This window comes from Lycium ferocissimum, chromosome 8 (assembly GCF_029784015.1).
Source record: "Lycium ferocissimum isolate CSIRO_LF1 chromosome 8, AGI_CSIRO_Lferr_CH_V1, whole genome shotgun sequence".
NCBI lineage: Eukaryota > Viridiplantae > Streptophyta > Magnoliopsida > Solanales > Solanaceae > Lycium > Lycium ferocissimum.
The window spans coordinates 17,947,897-17,973,331 of record NC_081349.1 but is presented as its reverse complement, the minus strand read 5'-3'; the positions used below and the strand labels follow the sequence as shown (position 1 = coordinate 17,973,331).

The 25,435-nt window shown below is 38.4% G+C and overlaps 1 protein-coding gene across 1 annotated transcript; it reads right to left on the bottom strand.

The window, feature by feature from the left end:
• Window positions 1-17,618: 17,618 nt before the first annotated feature.
• On the bottom strand, window positions 17,619-18,203 carry LOC132066091 (uncharacterized). Its single transcript, XM_059459478.1, has one exon. It carries the CDS (start codon window positions 18,201-18,203, stop codon window positions 17,619-17,621), a length of 585 nt encoding a protein of 194 aa, XP_059315461.1.
• Window positions 18,204-25,435: the final 7,232 nt, after the last annotated feature.

Below are 25,435 nucleotides of genomic sequence, written 5' to 3'. Positions count from 1 at the left end.
TGTGGTCGTCCAATGATGTTATCATGTGACGCCACTTCCTGGAAACAAGGGAACCTATTGCTCTTTGTTTCAGAGTTAGAGAACAGAGGATTTTCTGGCGGATATCATCTGGTAAGACAGAAAATAAATCAACAATAGAGGCCATGAATTTGTGCTAATATCAAACTCTGTTGAGTTTTATTTGATGTTTGTAGGGTTGGCCGTATATATAAGGATTTCTTTCCTAACCAATTAAGAATAGCAATTTCTACAATTTATATAGGGAAAATTTCATAAATATACAATTTGCTCACTTACATTGCAAAAAAATAGCTCAAAACTTATATTGCAAATCTTTAACCCACACCTATATACATATACACGTATATACACCCATATACAATATTATAATATATATCCATATATACCCATATACAATATTATAACATATATTCATATACACCTATATACAATATTATAACATATATCTATATACACCCATATACAATCCTACACAATGTTATACAATATTATACACCCATAATATTATAAAATAGTATACACCCATATACAATATTGTACGCCCATGTACAATATTATACATCCATATACAACAACCACAACGCCGCCGCCACTGCTCCATCTCCGGCCAAACGACCTGGACCAAACACAACGTCGGCGGAATAGATCTAGGGTTCGGTAGCAGTAGGAGGCGGGGGAGAGAGAGGCGAACTAGATCTAGGGTTTCGCCGGCATTTTTGGCCACCGCCGCGAACTAGATCTAGGGTTTTATGGAGGAGAGAGAGCGAGAGAGAAGGATTTCCATGGCAGCGGTTGCGATGTGTAGTGGCCACCGCCTCGAGCTAGATCTAGGGTTTGGGGAGGAGAGAGAGCGAGAGAAAAGGACTTCTTCGGCACCGGCGCCGACGGCGATTTGCAGTGGTGGGTGGCAGCGCCGGAGGTAGAGAGAGGGGAGAAGAGAGAGAAGGCTGGGTCATTTTTTGACAAGTAATTTTTGTTTAAACTGAAGATGGGCTACTGTGGGCAAGAAACTCAAATATGGGCTAAATTTGGTAGCATTGGTACCCCAATTGATACTGAGTGAAATTATCCCATTTATATATCTCTAATTCTGATTTTCTATTATTTTGTAGGGAAATAAACAAATTTTAGTCCTTGCATATTGCATTATTCCAATTATAGTCCTTGTATTATTCAGGGTAGAAAATTTTACCTTCAATTAAATCATATGTGCGAGTTAATCCTAAAGCTAACTGAAGTTATATGGTTATTGACAATTACTCCCTCCGTCACAATTTATATTAGAGTTTTACTATTTGGGGAGTCAAATAGCTCTTTCTTTTACTACGATTTTTTCTCCAACTCTTTCATATATTATGAATTACTAATTATGCAGATAGTACTTTATGTAGTTTTCAAATATGTTAATTTTAATTATAAAATACTCAAAAAATCTATGTTTGAAATTGAGTCAGATTAACTGCATTGACCCTTGTACTCCGAACCCCCTCATATAAATTGGGACAGAGGCGGTAGAAAAGTATCCACTACAAAGTACAATCCCATGTTTATTTGGTTTAAAAATGGAAAACAAATTTGAAATTTCTTAAAAAACAACAACTAAAAAGACCTAAACGGCAAACCATCATGTTGCTCTTTCCACAACCATTACCCAACTCACGGCCTCACCTGCATTTAAGAAAGGACCATGCCTCCAGCTTTCCCCTCTAAGAAATTCTCTTCTCTCCCTCTCGTCTTTCTCTTCTACCATTGCTTTACTTGATAATCATTTAGCTTCTTTGCTATTTGACAATAAGAGTCTTGGCGTAACTGGTAAAGTTATTGTCATGTGATCAGGAGGTCACTGTGGAAACAACCACTTGCAGAAATACAGGGTAAGACTGCGTACAATAGACCTAGCGGGAGTTTAGTGCACCGGGCTGCCCTTTTTTGCTATTTGACAATAAGACCTTATGTATCTCTTTCACAAAACTGATAGAAACTAAGAGTCCACCAAAAGTACAGATAAGGGACCAGGTTCCTTATCTGTTCCCTCAAGCAAAAACATAAAGTAAATGAGACACAATATTTATGTGAAAAACTCCTTGCTCAAGGGATTAAAAACTACAAACTACACCAGTAGGGTTTTCAACTTCACTAACTGAGCAATGTTTTTAGATTACAAGCCTTTTGCAACCAAAGAATTAGCCCACTAATCCTTCCGCTTATAATAACTCTATTGCAAGCACTCTCTTGACTAACTCTAGCCAAGAACCAACTGATTCAACTAAACCTAGCTGAACCTCAACTCACTATAACTAACTATAGTCAGGCGTTCACACAAAAAGCTTAATAAACCAAACACCTACAAAAACCCTTCTTAAAAGAGGTGTAGGTTTACAATATTTAGACCAAGAAGACAAAAACTAAACAACCTAGGACTTAAGATATCTTCAGTCTTGGGATCTGGTCTTTGGAGTTATTTAGTCTTGATCTTGTAAGCTAGAGAAAACAATGGCAGCTGCTCTTTTCAACAATGAGAATAACATGATTTGAAGTGCTAGGTTAAACAAATGCCAACATGTTATTTATATAGGGAACCAATGAGAGCATGTGAGGTTCATGCATGTGAGTGGCATGAGATATAGATAGAGACGTTACAATGATCCTTGTCTTTTAGCCGACATGCAGCTACTGTTCCGCTGTGGCTCTGCAAGTCAGAACAGTGCCACAGCTTTACAGCTGTCACGTTCGTACAGTGCCCAAGGGACCTGATCAAGGACCTGGTCCTTGGTGTATATGTTGATCATCAAAACTATGAAATTTCATAACTCATCAATTTCCCCCTTTTTAATGATGACAAACTCGTAAGTGATGTTCCCCCTGAGGACCAGGTTCCCTCTGCAGATTTGACCTCAACAATATGTAGCATATAACATTCTAATTTTCATTCAAATAACCTGTTTCCTCTTGCGAATCTTTCCCTCAGCAACATGCTAACATTTTCCATCTTACCACACCTGTGCAACATTACTTAAGGATAAACACTTGTTAAAGAAAAAGAATCAGACCACTACACTTCCCCCTTTTGGCATCATTGAAAAGAGACATTAGTTGGCACAAGCTTTAAGAAGTTCAGAAATATTAACTCAAGCCACTTGGGCAACTCAGCATGAGTACCAACAGAAGCAACAAAGCAGCATGAAGGAAAACATATGCAGAAATCAGAGAAATTTCCAATCAGAATAATATTTTAGTACAAAAACATAGTAATCAATTCAACACAAACATACTAAATTAATTGTCAAAATTCCAATATCACCAATAGAGAAAAACAACAAAGAAAAACTAAGGACAGGTTTTAAGAATCGGGCTAAAAGAAAGGTCAGGGTTTAGCAGGGTTGGATAGGTTGACAGGATTGAAAGCTTTGAACATCATGTCCAGTCTAGCATCTGCAGCTTTATGATTAGCCAAGATTTGCTCCTGGAGCTTTGCAATTTTCTGTGTGAGACTAGAATTCTCCTCTCTCAACTTTGCTATTTCATTCGCTGTATCACCACTGGGACCACGTCCCTCCACTTTCAGTCTGGTGATTTCAGCCTTTAGCAATGTGTTCTCAACTTGCAACCTCTCAACTTTAGCCAAGATTTTCTCATTTGCCTCAATCAGACTCGAGATAGTAGATGTGGTTCCTGCTCCTCCCTTCTTTGGAACAAATTCACACTCCTTCAGTGTGGACATAGAGAACATTCGCTTCTTGGTCCCTTTGGAGGCTTTTCCAGTAGGTACTTTGAAATGCTCAAACACTTTGGTAAGGAGAAAGCCATAGGGAAGACCATGCTTACCATCGTTGACATCCTCCACCTTTATCACGTGTTGCAACATTATGCCAGGCAGACTAATCAAGTGTCCACCATCCAGAATTTCCTTAAGGACCAAGTTCGTCTTGGAAGCAATATACCTTTTCTCAGTCCGAGGGAGTATGACCTTGTTTACAAACTCAAAGAGCAACTGTTACGAGACTTCATTTGTTTCTTACAGATAGTCTCAGTGGTCACTTGCTCTCCTCTTTTTACTATATGAAGCTTGAAGTCTGTAGTAGCCTTGTCTCCTTCCTCTAATCTACTTACTCCATTAGTTGGAACACCAAGAAATGTTCCCAACTGCTCTTCGTCAAGGTTGAACTCCATTGTACCAACTTTGCAAACCAATTAGTGATCATCAGTGTACCTAAGGTTTACAAAGAAGTCGGCTACTTCTTTATCATAAGCCATTGCAAAACCTTCCATCTAGTGCTCCCATTTTTTAGATTTGAGCACTTCTATTAATTCCTCCAACGCTTTGTGCCCAACAATCTCTGGGTCAATCACTCTACCCAGCAAAACCTTCTGCCCTTTTAGATTATTTTGTCTTTCCTCCTCCAGTTCTTGCTTTCCTTTCTTTGGGGAACCAGGTCCCTCTGTACTAACTCTTCTTCTTTTGAAGGAACCTACCTCCTCACTAATTGCGCTTTTTCTCTTCTCAGGGGATTTTGACACCTTCTTCCCCTTTGCCACTGCTTCTTCATTTTTACCTTCTTTATCATTTTCACTATCACCTTCTTCATCCATAATTCGGTCCTCAACAGCCATGGACTTTTCTCTTGTTTTGGAATTTTTTCTGACCAGGGTGACTTGCTTCTCCTCTTCTTCTTTATCAGACACAACAATCTCCTCTTTCTTTTCATCTCTCAACTTACTCAAATTTTTAAAATTTACTTGCCTCCGCTTCTTACCAGTAGTCTTTTCTTTGTTAACCTGTAAGGCAGAGGCTAATCTTGCCTGAGACTTCTGCCTAGTGGTAGGAGGTCTCTTTCTTTGTTTATGAGCAGGTTTCCTATTTGCAAAATATTTTCTTCTGCTTTCCCCCTTTTTCATCTTCTTAGCACCCCCAGACCTCTGCTTATATATAGTTCTCAATACAATATCATCATCGGAATTTATCTCATTACCTTCAGAGTTAACCTTCTCAGAGTAGCCAGATAAACCATGTTCCTCCTCTGAAGAGGATTTCCTTTTAGGTGAAGGTTCTTTCTAAGGAACTACGATTGTAGACACTGGTTTGGAGGCAGACACTGTCTCAGAAGGACCAGGTCTCTCTGTCAGCACAGTATGTCCTAAACTACCTTGTTCCCCCTGAGTTTGAGCACTCACTTCCTCAGTCTCCATCTCCCCACTGTTACTAAGTAAAGTATCAACAATATTATCTACCCTATCCTTCATAGTTTCATCACCAGTTACCACACATTTGTCCAAAACACCAAAAACATCCATATTTTCAAGAGAAGTTGGGTTACCTGAGCCTTGAGGGACTTCTCTTAAGTTCCTCTCTCTAGTTGTACATACAGTCTCTATTTTAACTCCTTGACTTGTCACTTCCATACCGTTATCCTTCTCAGCAATTCCCGTAGAAGCCTCACAAATTTGAGAAGTTGTCATAGTATGAGTGCTTTCTTCCAAATTGGGTTTCTCAGAGGAAGGGGAAGAAGGTGCGAACTTCTTTGATATTTGGTTTTTATGAGTTCTAGAGGGACCAGCAACAGGTTTTGGTGAGGACAATTTAGGGTTTTGGTCTTTTGGAACAGGGACTGTTTGAGACGACAAACTTGTCTGAGGGTTGGGTGAAATAGGCTTTTTAGGAGACGAGTGAGAGGGATTGGCTTCCGAGGCAATAAGGGACGAGATTTCTTTATTTGACATGATCCATTTTAGAGTAAAGAAAAGTGGGAAGTTATGAACGATGAAGGCTTGAATGTTTGAGAGTAAAGTGAGAGAGAGAATCTTTACGGTTTGGTCTTTTAAAAATGGGTGAAGGAACCGGTTCCCATTGGCAGAACAAAACGTTTCATTTAATTCGGAACTTGTCATTTAATTAGGGTCGATTCTAAAGATTTGTGATGATTCAACTTTAGCATTTTGTGAAGGAAGCGGGAACAATTGATGACATGGCACTCAACAATCCAAAAGTATGTAAGTACTGAATAGACTACTAACCTGAGTCAGAGTGACCAGGTCCCTTTACTATTTTCGATAAGGCTTAGGCAATAACTCTGAAATATGCAATATTTCCAGTGCTAGTATTGTTCTGAGAGTGCCATGTGAGCATACTTGTAACACTATAAGAGTGAGTTAGACATTTTCAAAAAACACTTTAAGCATTGTACCTTTTCTCTTGACATAGCCAATCATTGAGGGACAATTAGTTGAGCTTGATTAAGCCCAACTCCAGGCGATTCCTTTCAAAGTGTTCTCTGCTCAGTGCTTTGGTGAAGATGTTTGCAATCTGATCTTCTGTGTTGCAGAACTTCATGCAAATCAAACCCTTCTCCACATTATCCCTTAGGAAATGATGTCTCACATCAATGTTCTTGGTTCTTTTATGGTGCACTGGATTTTTTGCCCTATTAAGTGCATTGGTATTGTCACACATTATAGGCACACAATCAGTGAAGACACCAAAATCCTCAAGTTGTTGTTTGATCCACAGCAACTTAGCACAGCAAGAGGCAGCAGCCACATACTCAGCCTCAGCAGTAGAAAGAGTCGTAGAGTTCTGTTTCCTTGTACCCCATGAGATCAAGCATGACCCCAGAAAATATGTCATTCTAGAGGTACTCTTTCTATCCACCAAGTAACTAGGCATAACCAACCAAGTCAAAATTGTCTCCAGAGGGATAGAAGAGGACCAGGTCCTGTGAACCTTTAAGATACCTCATTATTCTTTGAGCAGCTTTCAAATGAGACTCTTTAGGACTTGATTGGAACCTAGCACACAATCCTACACTGAACAAAATATCAGGCCTGCTAGCAGTTAGGTAAAGCAGTGAACCAATAATACCTCTATACATGGTTTCATTTACAAACGGACCAGGTTCATCTATGTCCAGCTTAGTAGCAGTTCCTATAGGGGTATCAATAGGCTTTGAATTTTCAATTTCAAATCTTTTAAGCAGCTCTTTGATGTACTTTTGTTGACTGATCATGGTGCCCTTTTGAGATTGCTTGACTTGTAGTCCCAAAAAGAAGTTTAGCTTACCTATCATACTCATTTCAAATTCACTTCCCATGAGCTTAGCAAACTCTTCACATAGGGAATCAAGAGTGGCACCAAAGATAATGTCATCAACATATACTTACACAATCAGCAGATTTTTCCCTCTTTTCTTTAGAAATAGAGTGTTGTCAATTCTACCTCTTGTGAACCCATTTTCCAGAAGAAACTTTCACAATCTTTCATACCATGCTCGAGGAGCCTGCTTTAAACCATAGAGAGCTTTCTAATGCTTGAAAACATGCTTTGGATGATCATGACTTTCAAAGCCAGGGGGTTGCTTGACAAAGACCTCTTCTTTCAAGTATCTATTGAGAAATGCACTTTTGACATCCATTTGGAACAATTTGAATTCCATATGAGATGCAAGAACAATTAGAATCCTAATTGCCTCCATCCTTTCCATTGGTGCAAAGGTCTCATCATAGTCAATACCCTCTTCTTGATTATACCCTTGAACTACCAGTCTTGCCTTGTTTCTTGTAGTGTTTCCAAACTCATCAAGCTTGTTGCGAAACACTCATCTGGTCCCAATTACTATTATGTCTGTTGGTCTAGGGACCAGGTGCCACACCTTGTTCCTTGCAAATTGATGAAGCTCTTCTTGCATAGCACTAATCCAGTCAGCATCTTTTAATGCCTCCTTGATATTCTTGGGCTCAATTTGAGAAATGAAGGCAGTAGGCAAACATGTTTCTTACCTTAGACCTGGTTTGGATGCCAGAGTAAAAGGGAGTGATTACTTCGAACTTGTTGGTGCTCTTTTAGACTTTATTTTAAAAGATTCACCACCTAATTTTCAGGAAATTAGAAAAATCAGTTTCAAAGGATTTATTCATATACAGTGAAAAAGCCTTCGTAATAAAAAATTCTAGGTAAGGATTCTGGTAATCCCCTAGGGAATATGTTAGGCACCCTAGTATTAAGGATTCGTACTATACGGTGGACCTCCGAAATCCAGTGTATGATTATTTGCTTTAATTATTTATTTAGTGTTTACTTCCAGCATTTATAAAATATGTCATCGTTGATATCATTTAGTTTTCAAAAAATATATTCCCCTTATATATGGGTTTTTTTTTGTTCGGATTTATAATATCCGGATAAGATTAGTTTCCTTGTATATATAAGGATAATGTATTTTATCTCGCAAAGTGTAAAAATGTTTTTGGCTTTTTGAAAAATGTATATGTATGTGTAAGTATATATATTCTTGTTTTAATCACACACTTCACCATGGGTCAATCCGCATAATGCGTTGGAACGTCTTATCCTAAAATTTTGTATTATAAATGCGTGTCACTTATTTGAATAAGTCCGATTTTGCAAAAGTGGCTTTAGTTTTTATCTTTGTTAATCGGTTTTCTCGTATTGCAAAAGATGATTTTTTTTATTTTTGGGCTTGGGCCGAAGGTGTTTACTTTAAAGAAGGGTTATGGTGAGCTTTCTCCTAAAAACGTAAGGCGGCTTTCTCCTAAAAACATATGCCTTATTTCTCTCTTTTAAAGTTAGTGGGCCTTAGCCTTAAATTCTGTATTTTTCTGTTTTTGAAAAGATTTAAAAAAAAGGGGGGCCTTGGCCCAAAACATGTTCTATTCTAGTTGGTGGGCTTTGACCCAAATCTTTATTTTCCTGTTCTTGCCCAAAACGTTTTGCTGGGCTTGGCCCAAAATTCTGGGTTTGAACTTGATTTTTTTTATAAAAAAAAATAAATAAATAAATAAAAGAGAGAGAGAGAGAGAGAACTGTTTTTGATTTTTTGTAAAGAAAACGTAGTCCTGCTTTTATTTTGAAACTCCTTTTTAACCTTATTTATTTAATTTATGCCACAAATCAGTTTTTCGTTATTATTTTTTAGACACTTGAAAACGTTATACCTTAAACCGGGTTTTCGAAATTCGTTTGGGGGACCTAAAGTCGACTAAACGGCGTAAGTATCGTTGTCCTAAGACATCTAATTCTAATCATAAATTATTCCAATATAACGTGAGTTTTTTACAAGTTTACAAATACAATTACAACAAAATTATAAACAATAGGAAAACACAAATAACTAAATAAAAGGGAGGGGAAGGCTAGGGGCATACCAAGCCCCTAGTTAGCCATTTTCACCCATGGCTAGGTCTTCTACGTGTTCTCTTTTGATAATAGCTTCCCTTTTTATTTTCTCGAACTCGATAAGTATGAAGGAATTGCCTGTTGATGAAGGGATTGCCTGTTGGGCCTTGGCCGAACAGGTTAGCTTCAGACCCGGCCCAAGTGGTCATGTGGTAGATGAGGGAGGAGAAACAAAAACAAAGGACCCTGATTAGTTTCAATCTACTGAACTTATCACACGTATATATACACACACATAATAACATATATAGGAAGAAACAATACACATATATCACATATTGTCAAGTCCTTAGGCGTAATAGCCCAAGATTATATTTAAGATAATTACCCGAACTCCCCAATTTATTTTAGGCTAAGTCCTAGTTGATTCCTCCCTTTGAAATGGGCCAGGCCCAACTGCTTCCTAAGTTTGAATTTGGGCTAAATATTAAAGCCTAAGTGAAGTCTGTCCCTTCATACTTGTCTTTATAATGCCTATTTTATTTAAATATGCCCCCTATATACTATGATATACACACCTGATATGAATATCAAGTATATAATTATGTAAACTTTTCTCCCCTATCACACATTGTACATTATATCCTAGTCACAGGTCTCAAACAAAGCCCTCAAACCCATGATCATATTCACTTAATCAATTAGTAGTATTCAAGCCTAAACTAGAGTAGATATTTAACTAATCCAGTAATTATTGACCAAAAGAAAACCAAAAGGATGCTTATGCAAGGATCCGATCAGCCATGATCCAGAAGAGAATGATCAAGTGCAGGCAAGGCTCATATATTCCATTGGTAAACTGAGCATGAAACAGAGTAGCAGCACAATGTAAAATAGTCAAGGCTCACACCAAGGCATAGGTGTAACACCTCGTAGCTTTGGGCTAAGGTTTGACTCGTAAGCCGATAATACAATGAAACAAATATGAGGATTTAATAAAGTGTTTTGAAACTAATCAAGTCATAAGAATAGTCTTTGGACAAAGCAAAGTCAAAAGCTTTTCTACGGAGGATGTTTTCAAGTGAGTTTGTAGAAGGTCTTACTTCCAACGACAATAAACCCTTTATTATTTGGGAATTTGGAAAAATGTCCTAGATGAAAGTTGTAGCCCTTTGAAATATCTTTCCAATGGTATATTATGAGTCTTGAACAGAGCTATGTACAAGAAGTTATGCCTATTTTACCGAACACTGTGCAGAACCGACACATGTCGCTTGTGAGGGCGCGTGCGGTAGTGCCGCGTCGCGGGCCGATCGAACAAAAACACCCTCTCTGAATATTGACCTGCATGGGGTAGCGCGATGCACGTGCAGTGCGGAACCAATGCATAAAAGGTCGGGTTTCAGGTCAAAAGTCGGGTTTACGCGTTTTAAGTTATATTTAAGATTTGCGGTTTATTTTCCCAACACCCCATTCACGAAGAATCACCCTAAATTCATAGAGAATAATTCCCAAATTTCAAGAACCTTCGAAGGTAAGTTTTATCATGATTCTAGGTTGAATTCAAGTTCCTAATCCCTTTCTAACTTGAGTAAACCCTTCTAATCCATAGAGTTATGATTGGAACATTATTGTTGGATGTGGAAACCCTAGAACCCGAATTCAAGAGGATTGGACTTCAAAAAGGTAATGTTCCTACTCTCTAATAATTTGTAGTTGTGAATTGATGAGTTCTTGGGAGAATAGTAAATGGATTTGATAAAGAGAATTATATGAACTATGCTAGAGTTTTTGGATTGTTGACTTGGGATTGTTGTATTCATGTGGGTGATGAAGAATGATGTTAATTACATCTAATTGAAATTGTAGAATCCGCTAGAAGTAATAGAGTGGAGATTGGGTGAAGAAAACACCATTAATGAAGGTTGTGGAGCTTCATGCCCACCAAGTGTTTGATAAAATGCTTAGATGATCAAAGCATGGATATTGTTGCTAATACAGAATCCCTATGACCTGTATTGCTATAGATTAAAGTTGAAGGGATTGAAGGATATTGTGATACGCTCAAAAGCAGGAAGTCAAGGTATGTAGACACTATCCACGTGTGGGAACATGCTTGTTCTTTCCCATGTTTCAGTATTCCATGATTACACACCAAGTTTTAGGATTCTAGGTATATCACGATAAACCCTAGACACTTGAACCATGATGTATATTATATGGTCAATTACAATTCCGTTTGATTAGTCTTAATTTACTGTTTTGGTGATTGAGACCCAGTCCGTAATCTATGAAAACCCATAACTTGCATCCCATGGATTCTATAACACAAGGTATGAGATATTTTGCTTATTCTAGAAAAGCTCGTATATATGCATTTATTGTCATGTCTTCATGTACCCATGTTCATGTCAAGACTCAGAAATCATGTCTTCAGTTATTTTTATGTTCGGGAGTTGTATTAATACCGAGAAGGCTCAGATAGCCTGAAACTACGTATGCCAATGTAGGATAAGGATCGCTCCGCCCAGTTAGGATGATTCCTTCATGTTTTCCCCATTGAGGAATTTTGGATCCATTCATGTCATGTTCATGTCTCGTGCCCCGGCAAGGTACGAGATGGATTAGCTGATCGAGCCGAGACCAGACTCCACGTTTCTCCCCGTGGTGGTTCATGTCGGTATTACAGATTATTTCATGCTTACAGTACTCATGTTTATGTTCAGTTTCAGTATTCAGTTTCAGTTTCAATTTCAATTTCATGTTTATGTATCATGTGCCTGTTTATTCTCTCAAGTGTTTACATACCAGTATATTCAAAGTACTGACGTCCCCTTTTTATTGCCTTGGGGGCCTGCATTTCACGATGCAGGTACTGACTTACAGGACGACGCATCTGCTCAGTAGGATAGCTCTCGTATCAGCTTTTGGGTGAGCCCCATTCTCTTCGGGGTTTAGTCAGTTGTTCACTTTATGTCATTGATGCATTAAAGGTATCTTTGGGGGCCTTGTCCCAGCAAGTATGTTTTATATTCAGACTCATGCTAGAGGTTTCATAGACTAGACAAGTCAGTTGGGTCATGTTAGACTTTCAGAGTCTGATTGCCATTTTGGTTCAGTTATGGTATTATCCGCGCTCTTGTTTTTAAACAAGTATTTTATAATTACTATGACTTCATATGTTTTCTTAAAGCCCATTATGTTTCATATTATATTTCTGCCCATGTATGCCTCATGATGATTCAGCAAGCCATGTGGTTCGCTCGGTCACATGCAGTCAGGCACCGAGTACCGTGTTATGCCCAGGCCATGGTTCGGGGCGTGACAATAGGAACAAAGGAGGTGCTACACACACCAATTCAGGAAAAAAAAAAGCCAAATTCAAGCATGGTTCTATTAGCTCCTCAAAGGCCAAGGTGAAGTGTCGCCAGTTCAAGATACTCAAACACAAGCAAAACTGGGTACATCCAAGTAATGTAAAGGTTATCCAAATTTAGACAAGTTTTCGAAAAAAGGAGCAAAGGGGAAGGGGGAACACTTTGGACCTCACTAGTTCAATTAACTAATCAACAAGAACACACAAGACAATGATAAGAGACAAAATTTGCAAACTAAGTAGGATCTTTGTGAGGTTTAAACAACACCAGACTAGTTACAAAGTTTTAATGTTCATTTTAGAAAACAATAGTCTTGACTATTCTAAGTTTTACTTCATTAAATCCAAGTTCAAAGAAAACCATTCGCTCTACACAGAAAATTGCCACCCTTTATCTTATCAGATTATTTGACAGAGAAACAGACTAAAATCACCCTTTCCTTTAGTCCAATGGCAGAGTCATAGAGCTAAATACATTTTGGTAGCATGCACACACCCCATGAACTATGAGAGTAACCATGACACTCCTTATTTGGAGGAGAGGTACAACAAGCCAAGTTGAACTTGGCTTTTTCCCCATCCTCTCCTTGAAGTGTCTTTAAAAGGCTACTTCTTGTGTCAACTGGTTTTAGTGCTTGATACTTAACACCCATGGCTCCAGAACACTGCTATTTGGACTAATTTCAATCTAACACTTGATGATTAATGACACGGATTAGAATCAAATCCCAAAATTCTAATATGGTATGACTCTGACCCCATTCTTTTACTTTAACTTGGTTTAAAACAGCATAAAATCTCAATAGGGTCCTCCTAGATATGGTTAAAATTTTCTAACCAACATGAGACCTTTGTGTGTCCCATAGCCATGAAAAATGAGATTCAGAAGACAAGAAGAGCCTCAGGGTCCTTAAGTCAGTGTACTTAGATCAATGATTCTAAATCAATTCACATGAGGTGTCCCAATTTTGTCTATATTAAACCATCGGGGTCCTATGATCAAGTTACAGGTACATTCAGGATTCAAAACAAGGTCGAATAACATCACTAGAGATTACCTAAGTCACTAAGTCTCACATATAAGTGTTATCACATTAAGAGGGTAGATGATCAACTTAATAAGTTAGTTAGCATTTCACAGTGCATCTAGGTCCAAGGCAGCCTTATCAACACAACATATAAATCAAAACAGCGCTTAAACAATCACACAATGCTATACTGATCATCTAGGAAATTTAGGCAGCGATCAATTCAAGTACACATGTCCAGGATAGGTCATTTTAATCCTCAATGAACTCAGACATGTACCAAGACCAAACAATACAGAATTGTAAACAAAATTTTAGGACAAACATATATAAATTAAATTTAAACTAGGCATTTAACAATGACATACCACATTAAAGCTAAACTAACTAACAAAATAACAACGAGAGAGAGTGTTACCTTTTTTGGGCGCAACCTTGTCAAGAATGGATTTTTAAGCATTTATGCTTCCAAATCTCCAACTCGAGCCACACAGAAAAGAAAGAGAAAACACAAATCTTTTAGAACTAAAGAAGACTCGAACCCTAAAAAGGCTAAGTCTTTAAAATTTTACTGTAAGCCTAAATTTCGAGTTTAAATACTCAAATTAAGGCTCAAAGGTTGTGAAAACTTATCTCAATGGTAAGGTAGAACCCCAAAATTCATTCAAAGGCTAAAACTACCGATGTGGTACAAACATTATTTTTTAGAACTAAACCTTCAATACCCAAAATCAACGATCAAGATCTAAAGACAACAAACATATATGGTCAGATCTGACCCATTTTAGGTCGATCCGAACCAAACCCTTATGAACCAATAAGAATCGAGTTCGTAAATTCACAAATAAACAACAAAAAATGTAAAAATCGTGTTTTGATTCAGAAAACAAAAGGGAAAAGTAAAAGAAAAGGTGATTACCGCTATGTTTAGATGAATTTGAGTGAAAAACAAAGCTAAACATTAATTGTTGTATGTAAATGGTCGTGCAAAGACTGCAAAAGGTCTCCAATCTCTGCTTCTTTGCCATTTTTGGGATGAGAGAGAAGAAATCAAGAGCTGCGTTCTAGGATTTTCACAGAAGAGGAAAGGGGAAGAGAGAGGAATAGTTTAGGGGTTGTTTGGTGTGAGCAAATGGGATAATGGGGAGGGGGTGGGGTATTATCCCTCTTTGATTTGTGTACGTTTTGGACAGGGTCGGTCCAGCTTGGACTAGGCCTGGTCCGTGTTTTAAAAATAAAGGAGAGGGGGGCCTCATATACTATGTATATTAGTTATGTATACATACGTATATTTAGTGTATATACGTATATAAAGGGAAAAAATAGGTAAAACAAAAGATGGGTAAAAATTAAAACAATGACTGTTGACCATAATATTTTAATTATAACCAATTTGGGACGTAATTAACCTACTAATTAACTTAAAATAAGCTTAAATATGTAAATGGGCTTAATTTCCAAATACCGGCTTAATCATAATTAAATACCTGAAATAATTATGGTTAATTTTAAAGAGAATAATATATTTGCTAATTTGATTTTTTGACAACATAGACAATTAAGTAATAATTATTTGAAATTGCTTTTTTTTTTTTTTGTTAAATTTGGCAAATAGCTCATAATTGTCACAAAATGTACCAATTAATTCCTAAATGATTTATAATATTATATAAATTATTATGCCAATTAGGAATGGTAAAATATTGACCTAAACAATTTTATAAAATCATTTCGACCTCTAAAAATGCATGGTTCACTTTGTTTATCATCCAAGGACCCTGAGTAATTCAAATAACTTACGGAAGGTCAAAAATTAGGTGTCAACAACTGTCCCTTCGGTGTTTGGGGATGGCGGGACCATCCCTGAGCAACAAATTTGACCAACCCTAATTTTTGACTGACCCGACTCATTCTACCTCTCATTTTATGCAATTTTCAAACATGTGTGGCTGGACCCTGATTTCTAGGTTTCCTACATATCTCGGGCTATACGAAAATTTAGGCCACTTGTAGTTCGATTCAACTAAGGACTTTAAAGTGATTTGGAAGGGAAGTCCTGAGATTCTCAGTGTTGTGATCGGGGTTTCTCTGAACGGCTGTTGGAATGTGACCGACTCTCTGGTCTTGAGCCCGCCTACATATCCCTGATCTCTGGGAATCAGGTCACATGTAGTTCGACTCGCTGGAGAAGAGTATATCCCTTTTGTGGGAATACCTTTGGATTTCTTGGCGTGCATCAGACCGGTCGCGATTTTAGTAAAGAAAATAAAGACAGACAAGATTGTGGCTGAGTTTGAGATTGGATGTCTTCCAAATCCTGACCGAAGAGCTTGACTCTCATAGGCACCCTATCTTGACCGGCTGCGTAAGAAAAAGCTCCACGTTTGCTTCGCAATTTGTCTGGATCTGGTTCAGCAAGCTGGCTCCTTTCTGGCGACTGTGTGCCTGTTTTCGGGACTTGACAATATTGCAGATATTATCCGTGGAAGTTTAGATGAATGGTTCTCTCGGCTATTTGCATGAATGGCCCTCTCGGCAGTTTTGATATGAATGGCCCTTTTGGCTATTTGAATGAATGGCCATCTCGGCAATTTAATATGAATAGCCTTTTTGGCTATTTGAATGAATGTCCCTCTTGGCTATTTGTATGTATGGCCCTCTCGGCAGTCTGTATGAATGACCCTCTCGGCAGTCTGTATGAATGGCCCTCTCAGCAAATTAAATAAATGAACGGCCCTCTCGGCATACAGATGACAAATATGGCCCTTGTGGCTGGATAATCTTTCTTTCATCCATTGTATTGGTTATTGACCCTTGTGGTCGGATATGCCCTTTTGTCTTTGTCATGACCCTTTTGGCCATACGTATTTTTATGCTCATACATTGTGACCCTCTTGGTCTGATATATCTTTGTCATTCACTCTTTGTGTGACCTTTTTGGTCAGATTTGTCTTTACGCTCATTCATTCTTTACATGACCCTTTTGGTCGAATATGTCTTTACGCTCATTTGTTTTGCGACTTTCGTGGTCAGATATGTCTTTATCACCCATTCTTTGTTATGACCTCCTGGTCCTTTGACGTCTGGCTGAGTTTGCTTTTCGCATTTGGTGGCATATCTAGTGTCCTATTTAAAACCTGCATCCACAGAAAAATTGTGAGTTTCCTAAGGCCGATTAGCGTCGTTGTCTCCTCCCGTCCGCATCTCCTCCCCGACGCTCCTTTGAGCCCTCTGGGGCTCGGTATTTCGAGAGATGGTTTTAGGATGTACTTATGCTAGTTTTGAAGATCTAGAGTAAAATTTATAAAATCCGCATTGTTTTTCCTTAAAAGAAATAATTATTTCATTTTTGTGTCATGACGTGTGTTTTTTTTCGAACGAGGTCTTCTGATTCTTCCAGGAGATGCGATTGTTGAGCTCTGAACTGGTAGAATTTTTGAGATCCTTCTCAAAATTTCTGCCCCAGTTTCAGGTCTTGCTCTGAGTGACCCTTGCATTGTCTTGATATGCACGAATTTTGAGGTTCCCTAAAAAATTCTGCCCCAGTGTATGGCTTTGTTTTGCCATCTTCTTGTCGATCGTTTTCGGTAGGAATTTTTAGGCTCCCTAAAAAACTCGCCGCGTGTAGGTTGACGCCGGTCGATTCTTGTGCCGACCCTTATAGCATGATCTTGTTGATCTCTCCTGCTTTAGTGTCTCTGAGGTTTTCTAAGGGTTTCTTGGGTTTTTCTTTTGTGACGACCGAGCTCGAAAGCTCTTACGTATCCTGTCGCAGTAGGAATTCAGGTCGAACGTAGTTCGAAATAAAGTAACTGAGTTTGGTTTTTTACTAATAATGCGACCAGGTCCGATATGGACTGCGTACGTATCCCACTGTGGGGAAGTCAGGTCATTGCCTAATTCATTACTTAGATGATTTATTTTTTCCTATTCTATTACAAAAGTACGATTACAAGAAAATAATAATAATGCGAATACAAGCAAATGGAATCCTAAACATAATATATCTTGAGAGCGTCTGCGTTAATAGCCTTTTGCCACTCTTGTCCGTCCATCTCGGCTAGGACTAAGACTCCTCCTGAAAGCACTTTCCTGACCATGTACTGTCCTTGCCAATTCGGCGCGAATTTTCCTTTGTATTCTTCTTGGTTGGAGAAGATTCGTTTGAGCACAAGTTGCCCAATTTGGAAAAGTCGGGCTCTGACCCGCTTGTTGAAGGCTCGAGACATTCTTTGTCTGTACAGCTGTCCGCCACCATTCTTTTTTTATCTATCATAGCTAATTTCTCATAGCGATTTTTGACCCATTCTGCATCATTCAGCTCTGCCTCTTGGATGATCCTGAGTGAAGGGATCTCCACTTCTACGGGTATGACCGCTTCTGTACCGTAGACAAGGAGGTACGGGGTTGCCCCGGTGGAAGTTCGGGTTGTTGTCCTGTACCCCAACAAAGCATAAGGCAACTGCTCGTGCCAATTCTTATAATTGTCGATCGTCTTTCTCAAGATCCTCTTGATGTTCTTAATGGCAGCCTCTATAGCTCCATTCACTTGTGGCTGGTAGGCGGTAGAGTTTTTGTGGGTTATCTTGAATTGCTCACAGATGTCCTTCATCAAATGGTTGTTCAAATTGGCACCATTATCTATGATCATGGATTCAGGTACACCGAAGCGACATATTATTGTTGACACCCAATTTCGTCCCTCCTTTATTCTAATTTATTTCCTCGGGCTTCTAAATTTATTGACGAGCTAAACACTTTATTTTCACTATTATTAATTTTCACTATCAACGTTGCTAGCGTTATCTTATCACAAATTTCAAAACGGTTCGTCGTCATTTTATTTTCGAATTTTGTGCTCGTTAAACTAATTATACTTTATCAAGTCTTTATTTTCTACATATTAATTTCACATAGTATATATTGTACTAGTTGTTAAATTAGAAGCCTAGGAATAATTAAAATGAAGGAGGAATGGCCACAATTTCAGCCCAATTAATTTCCCCATTGCCACCCAAAACACATCAGCCCATCATTTGAGAACCCAAAGGATCAGTCCAATTAGCATATCTCCATGCCCACAATATCAGCCCAAATTAATTACCCAATCTGCTGAGCAAGCCCAAATTCATCCAGCCCATATCCATTTTCTTATGCTACAGCCCTAATGTAAGTTAGGTTTCTTATTTTTCTTGCTATTACTCAAGGCGCCGCACCCCCCTTTCTTCTTCAAGAAAACATTCAAATGGATTCAACATTGACAGATTTGTGCTACTCCATTTTAGTGCAAGGCTCTTTTCGTTTGCCAGACGATCCTCTCTTCCTATTGGCTTAATATTTTGTCTCGCTAATACCATTGAAAAGAGATTCGTTCGAGATATATTTATGGGAAGAAGCCAAATCGTTTTTTTTTTTGAAAGGTCTGATTTGCTGAGCAAAAGGAGATCGATCACAGGTCTAGTTCAAATGGCTCTATTCACTTTGAATCCCGCCTAAAAAAAAAAGAAAATAAAAAAACCTAGCTTCCTCCTCCATCTATAAATACTCTGTTGATGCTCCAGCCGAGGGGACGGCCTCTGGACCTGAAAACTTGACCAACAGTTTTTTTTTTCTGAGTGTCGAGCCACCCATTTTACCTCCTAAACCGTTGCTACACCTCGAAAGCTACTGTTCTGTCCTAATACTACGATTCGAAACACTTTCGACTTTATAATCTTTTCAATCTTTGTTTGTTCTTAGTTGGGTACAGCCTTTTTTTTATTTTTCTGGTCGTGTGGATTAGAGTAAACGAGACCGACGCCCTAGTTCGCTGCACCCACAAAAGGTAATATCTAAGACCATTGTATTTTAGTTCCTGAAATATGTAGTAGTAATGTATATTTGACTTGTGGGAAGCCATGTTTAAAATTTTGTTTCATCACGTTTAGGTTTGCCCAGTTCTCTGCTTTGTTGTAGCCTATCGCTTATGTCAAAATATCTTGTCGAAGTTCTGGTTCAGAGTCTGTTTCATATAATCTCGACATTAAGATCTAAGAAATAGTCTGTCGGATATCATTAGAATTATCTTCTATATTAGTTTAAGGAATGCTATGTTTTGAGACTCCTGATATTTCATCTTAAGCTGAGTTTTAAATTGTTTAAGTATGCTAGTTGATTAGACAGCTAGACGCTAAGTGTACCAATTTCTAGACCTATATGTCGTTAATTGCCAGTATCCTAAATAAAAAATATACTAGATTCAATACATTAGACTTTTTGTTTGATTGTTACCAAAGAAAAAAAGGGAAAAGAAAAGAGCATCTCTTTAAACTTCGTAGAAGCTATGGTTTGGGATTTTCTTTGCCATGAAGACAGATTGTGTGACCTGTATTAAATGATTTCCATTTGAAGAATGTACATTTATGGGAGTCGTTGCGAGCTGCTGCATTTTAATGTCCATTGCTGCTGTTTTGATTAACATGCTACCTTGTTATGAGAATGGCTACTACTATAGTTTGTTGCTATAAGTTTCCTGCACCTGAGTAGATTTAAACCTTCTGCTGTTTCATTTTTGGTGGCTGCTATGTTGTCGAGTGAATCACTATTATGATCAAGACGCTATCATTTATTGTTACATGTTGCTACATCTTAAAGCGACCACCGCCTGCATCATTCGGCTATTCATCGCCGCATCTTTGGCCATTTGCTGTTACATTTTGGCCAATAGTTGGCTGTACCTTTAGTTGCTATGTTTTCAATGAATCTCTTATTGCATTTTGCTGGAATTTATTGCTGCTAAAGTTGAGTTTCTATTGTACTTCGGAATGGAGGAGTATTGCCATTTATTGCCACACTTGTTGTCGCTTGCGGCTGCCTACAGTGTCTGTGTTGTTACTTGGTCTTTGTATTTCCCCTCTATCATTATGCTAACAAGTAAGAAGTTCACTTTGTGCAGATGTTGAAATACCATATTTTAAAGAGTCTTGTGGGATTAATCTTTTTTTTTTATGTTTGAGTACTGTTTGATTTGGAATGTGTTTTTACACTATCTTAAAGTAATGTATGTAGTATTTTAAATACATAAAGCATATATCGTGATTAACTGAAGCATACAACTTACTGATCTACTTGGGCTTATATCTTACGTGTCTAATCTTATTCATTGATTATATACTAATCCTTTTTCTTTTGTTTTGTGCATGACCATCTCGCACACAAGTCTGAGGGACTCGTCATCTTCCTCATTCGGTGTTGGGCCAAAGCCCAACGAAATCTTCTTCTCGAGTCAGCCCCAACCCGCAGTGTATAAAGGATTCTTGGGCCAAAGCCTATGTGACGAAAGAAAATTGGCTGCCGTGCTTAAATGGGCTAAGCCCATTTAGTTATATTTGCTCTTTTACTCTATTGTGTGTGTTTGATTTGTATTATACGACTAACATTTTATCTTTTTGACTTAGACGGGTCTTGGCGGGGTTTGTAGGAATTCTAGTTTTTTTTTGGAAGATTAAATAGGATCGTTTAAGACTTAGAATGAATTTGAATGTTAGTATCTACAACATTTTGGATTACATGAAGATGATTTCCTAAAGGACGCCAAAGGTTAAATAATAACCATGCCTTTCAAATAAATCATGATGACTTCATAATATTTCTTTTTTAATAGTAAAGGCTTGGATCATTTTTAGACATTAAAATCCCCTCAGATTTCTGACTATTTCGCCATACTTTAATATCGTAAAATTTTAAATCTTACTAATATTAATCGTATAATGACTCTCTTAATTTTTTATATGGTATGATTTATTTTCCTCAAATATATATAAATGTTGTACAATTGTACACCTTTTTCAGTTTATTTACGACTAAACTCTCTTACGCAAAAAATTATAATTTTCACAAATCTTATTTTTAATAGCATCACTATATTTCTATTTATAATCTTAACAATATTTACAAACTATTTTATTTTCTATAATATTACATTTACCCTTAGCCTAACTAATCATAAGTCCGGTCGGATTAACCATTATTAATGGAACTTAGAGGATGCCTAATACCTTCCCTCTAGGTTAGTTGAACCCTTACTTAGAATTTTGGTTTCGTAGACTTTGAAAAAAAAAATCAACTTTAGATAATTATTTTAATTTACTTTAGGTGCCCTAATTCACCATAAATAATTAGGTGGCGACTCTTAACTTTAAATAACCCCGGAATTACCCGGATGTTGTAAACTATTTGGACTTCGGTCAAAATAGGGTATAACAATTATATTGTTCTTGACAAAGTCAGCCACGACTTTCTTAGTCACCGACTTGTGAGAAGTTGCCTCCACTCATTTAGTGAACTAGTCGATGGTGACTAAAATCCATGGTCATCCAATAGTATATAAGTGTGTAGGCTCGCGCAAACGGACAGGTCGTGTGTCCTTTTTGATCTCGAAAATTTCCCTTAGTATATAAGTGGTTTAGATAAGCAAGGAGTAGTGATTGATAGTCCTAATTAAGATTCCAAAGGCACCCGAGTTGAAGCAAGAAAGTTGTTAAGGAAGGCAAGTTATGAGTCGAGTGTACCGGATATGAATTACGAGTATGGAGTTGATGATGTATGAATAATGCCCTAAGAAAGAGTTATAACGTCCCTTAGAATGGTATTGAAGTGATGAGCAAGTGTTAAGAAGGTTCCATGAGGATCGGAGATCAAACGAGTCGACGAAGCAACTTCCGAAAAACTGGGCAAACATACGGCCAGACATACTGGCCGTATAAAATCTACTGGCCGTATGTCCAGCCGTAGATTTAGCCCGTAATGCCATGATTCACCGGACCAAATATACGGTCCAACATACGGTCGTAGATTTTATACGGACCGTATGTTGGTCCATATATTTCCATCGGGATCGAAATGTATTTTTATATAGGGATCATTTCATTTCATTTTCATTCCATCTCCCACTCCTCCACACCTCAAGACCTCTCTAGAATATTCCATACCTTTCATCCATGAGAAAATAAGAGAAATCAAGGATCAATAACAAGAAATCAAGAGAATCAAGCTTAAGAAACTCCATTAAAGCTACCAAAGTCAAGGAATTCCAAGCAAGGAGAAATAGGGTTTTGTGCTAGAAGGTGTATTATCATTCAAGGTTTATTCCTCTACCATTTGAGGTGAGTTTCATGAACTTTACATGTTGTTTGAAGTATTGTTAAGATGAAACACTTAGATTATGAAAGAGTATGGAAAATGGGTCATAAATGGGTGATAATGCCATTGTTGAATAGTAGTTGAGGTGAATCATGAAGATGGTTATGTTGAGATTGTGAATGTGTTATAAATGATATTTAGAGCATGGAATGAGTATTGTAAGTGAACAAACGTGACAATGAACCTTAGTCATGAATATGGAGAATTTAGGTGAAATTATGAAATGCGAATCATGGAAATGAATGACGATTGTTGTTAGCGATATTGTGATGGTTATTATGAATGTTGGGAGTTGATATGGAATAGGGCGGAAAGTAGTATAAACAAAGGAAATGCTGCCCAAATTTCTATAGCTTTAATGAGTATGCTTTTGTGACGATATAGCTAATGTCGATACGAACTCTCTTGAAGGTAAAGACGAGGACGTCAAAGGAGAACGAGCAAGCTATAAAGTAGTTAACGACAAAAGGTATGTGAGGCATTACCCTTCCTCCCAAGGCATGAATCCTATGCATGATTTTTCTCTTCTTCCATAAATCTCCTATGCTTCTAGAGATGAAAGTCTAAGTTCATGAATGACGAGACGGGACAAGAAATACGCTATGAATACGATAACGACCCTAGAGACCACGATATGATGTTCTTACGAAATCAATAATGATGGTCACGATCCATTGACATTCCTTCTTATATGTACTCACCTTAAATTGTAAATCCCTCCAAGGTGAGATATGATGCTTATGCTTATTCCATAACATGACCGGGGGTTTACGACCTTATGTCACCCCGACATAAACATAGCTACCCTTAAGCGTAATGTGTGTATATGTAACTAAGGATGTTAAATCATGGTAAGATTATGATAAGCCACGATATGTCTATGAATTGAATGTTAATGATGACAAGTGTATGAAATGCATGGTATGTGTGATAATGTGATTCCACCGCGCCTAATTGGCCGGACATGTCACCGCTACGGCGGGCTGCTATGATTCCACCGCCTAATTAACGTCACCGAGGAAAGGGCGGACATGATCACCAGGAAAGGGTGACATGATCACTGCGCTTATGGGGGGTTACCGGACGCGGGTAACGATATGATGATGTATGATTGATGTGACGATGCTTGCATGCTATGATAATGTATGTGATTTATTTATGTATGACGTATGCACATGAAACTGGTTCATATGTAAGAAAGTGTACAGGTTGTATTCTCGTCTCATGACTTATGGTTTCCCGATTATGCTCATTACATTTCTGCCTTACATACTCAGTACAACGTTCGTACTGACGTCCTTTTCTTTGGACGCTGTGTTCATGCCCACAGGTAGGCAGGGAGACGGTGCTGATCCCTAGGAGCCAGTAGCTGATTTGTGAGCACTCCATCGTCCGGAGGTGCTATTGATTATTCTTTTGGTACATATTTGCATATTCATATTTTGGGCACGACGGGGTCCTGTCCCGTCCATATGTCTAGTATTCCATTAGAGGCTCGTAGATACGCATGTGTGGGAAGTATGGTCCCATGGTCTCCATGTATATGTATGTATATGTATATATATCTTTTGTTAGCCGAAAGGCTTATGTTTATAAAAGTGATTATGTTTTAAATGATGAGATATTTTTATGAAATTGGACAAGCATTATGAATGAGAGCATATAGATAATAGCATGAGCGGTGTTCGGTGGTTAGCCCCGGATGCCCGTCGCGGCCCGTAGTTCGGGTCGTGACAGAAGTGGTATCAGAGCGGTTCAGTCCTAGGAAGTGTCTACGAGCCGTGTCTAGTAGAGTCTTGTTTATGGTGTGTTGCGCGCCACGCTAATAAACAAGAGGCTACAGGGCATTTAGGAAAAATGACCATCCTTCTTTATATGAGATCGTGCGATAGAGCCGTGTATAAGATATACTCCTTCCTAACGAATGTGCTATGATTTCAGAAATGCCGCCAAAAGCTAAAGCCGCCCAGAAGGGCAAGACTACGGCAAAGAGGCGGGCGGAAAGAGAGCCGCCTATGAATATAGATGAAGGGGAATCACATCACGAGGCTTTATCTAATGCCTCCACTACTCCTCCTATCACAGAAGGACAAGAAGGGGCTTCTGTTCCAGCTCCTATCCCTCCAGTTCCTCCACCGGCTGCTTCGGGCCAACAAGTAGCCGAGGCTATTAATTTATTGACACAGTTGGTTGCTGCTCAGGCACAGAGGCAAAATGCGGGCCCAAGTGATCGTTCAACTAGTACTAGAGCCCGTGACTTCATGAGCCTAAATCCTCCGGAATTCTTTGGGTCAAAGCCGGATGAGGACCCACAAGGCTTCATTGATGAAATGCTGAGGACATTGCGGATTATTCATGCTTCCGAGACTGAATCAGTGGAGTTGGCATCATATAGACTCCGAGATGTAGCAGTTTTATGGTACAACAATTGGATAGCGTCGAGGCAGGAGAATGCGCCTCCTCCCGTGTGGCAAGAATTTGTTGATGCTTTCATTCGCCACTACTTACCTCCCGAGGTCCGCCGAGCTAGAGCGGACAGATTTCTGAATTTAAAGCAAGGGAATATGAGCGCCCGGGAATACAGCCTCCAATTTAATTCCTTGGCTAGATATGCTTCTACAATGGTAGCCGATATGGGCGACAGGGTATACAGGTTTGTGAGTGGCTTAGGGCCACATCTATTTAAGGATTGCTTGACGGCCT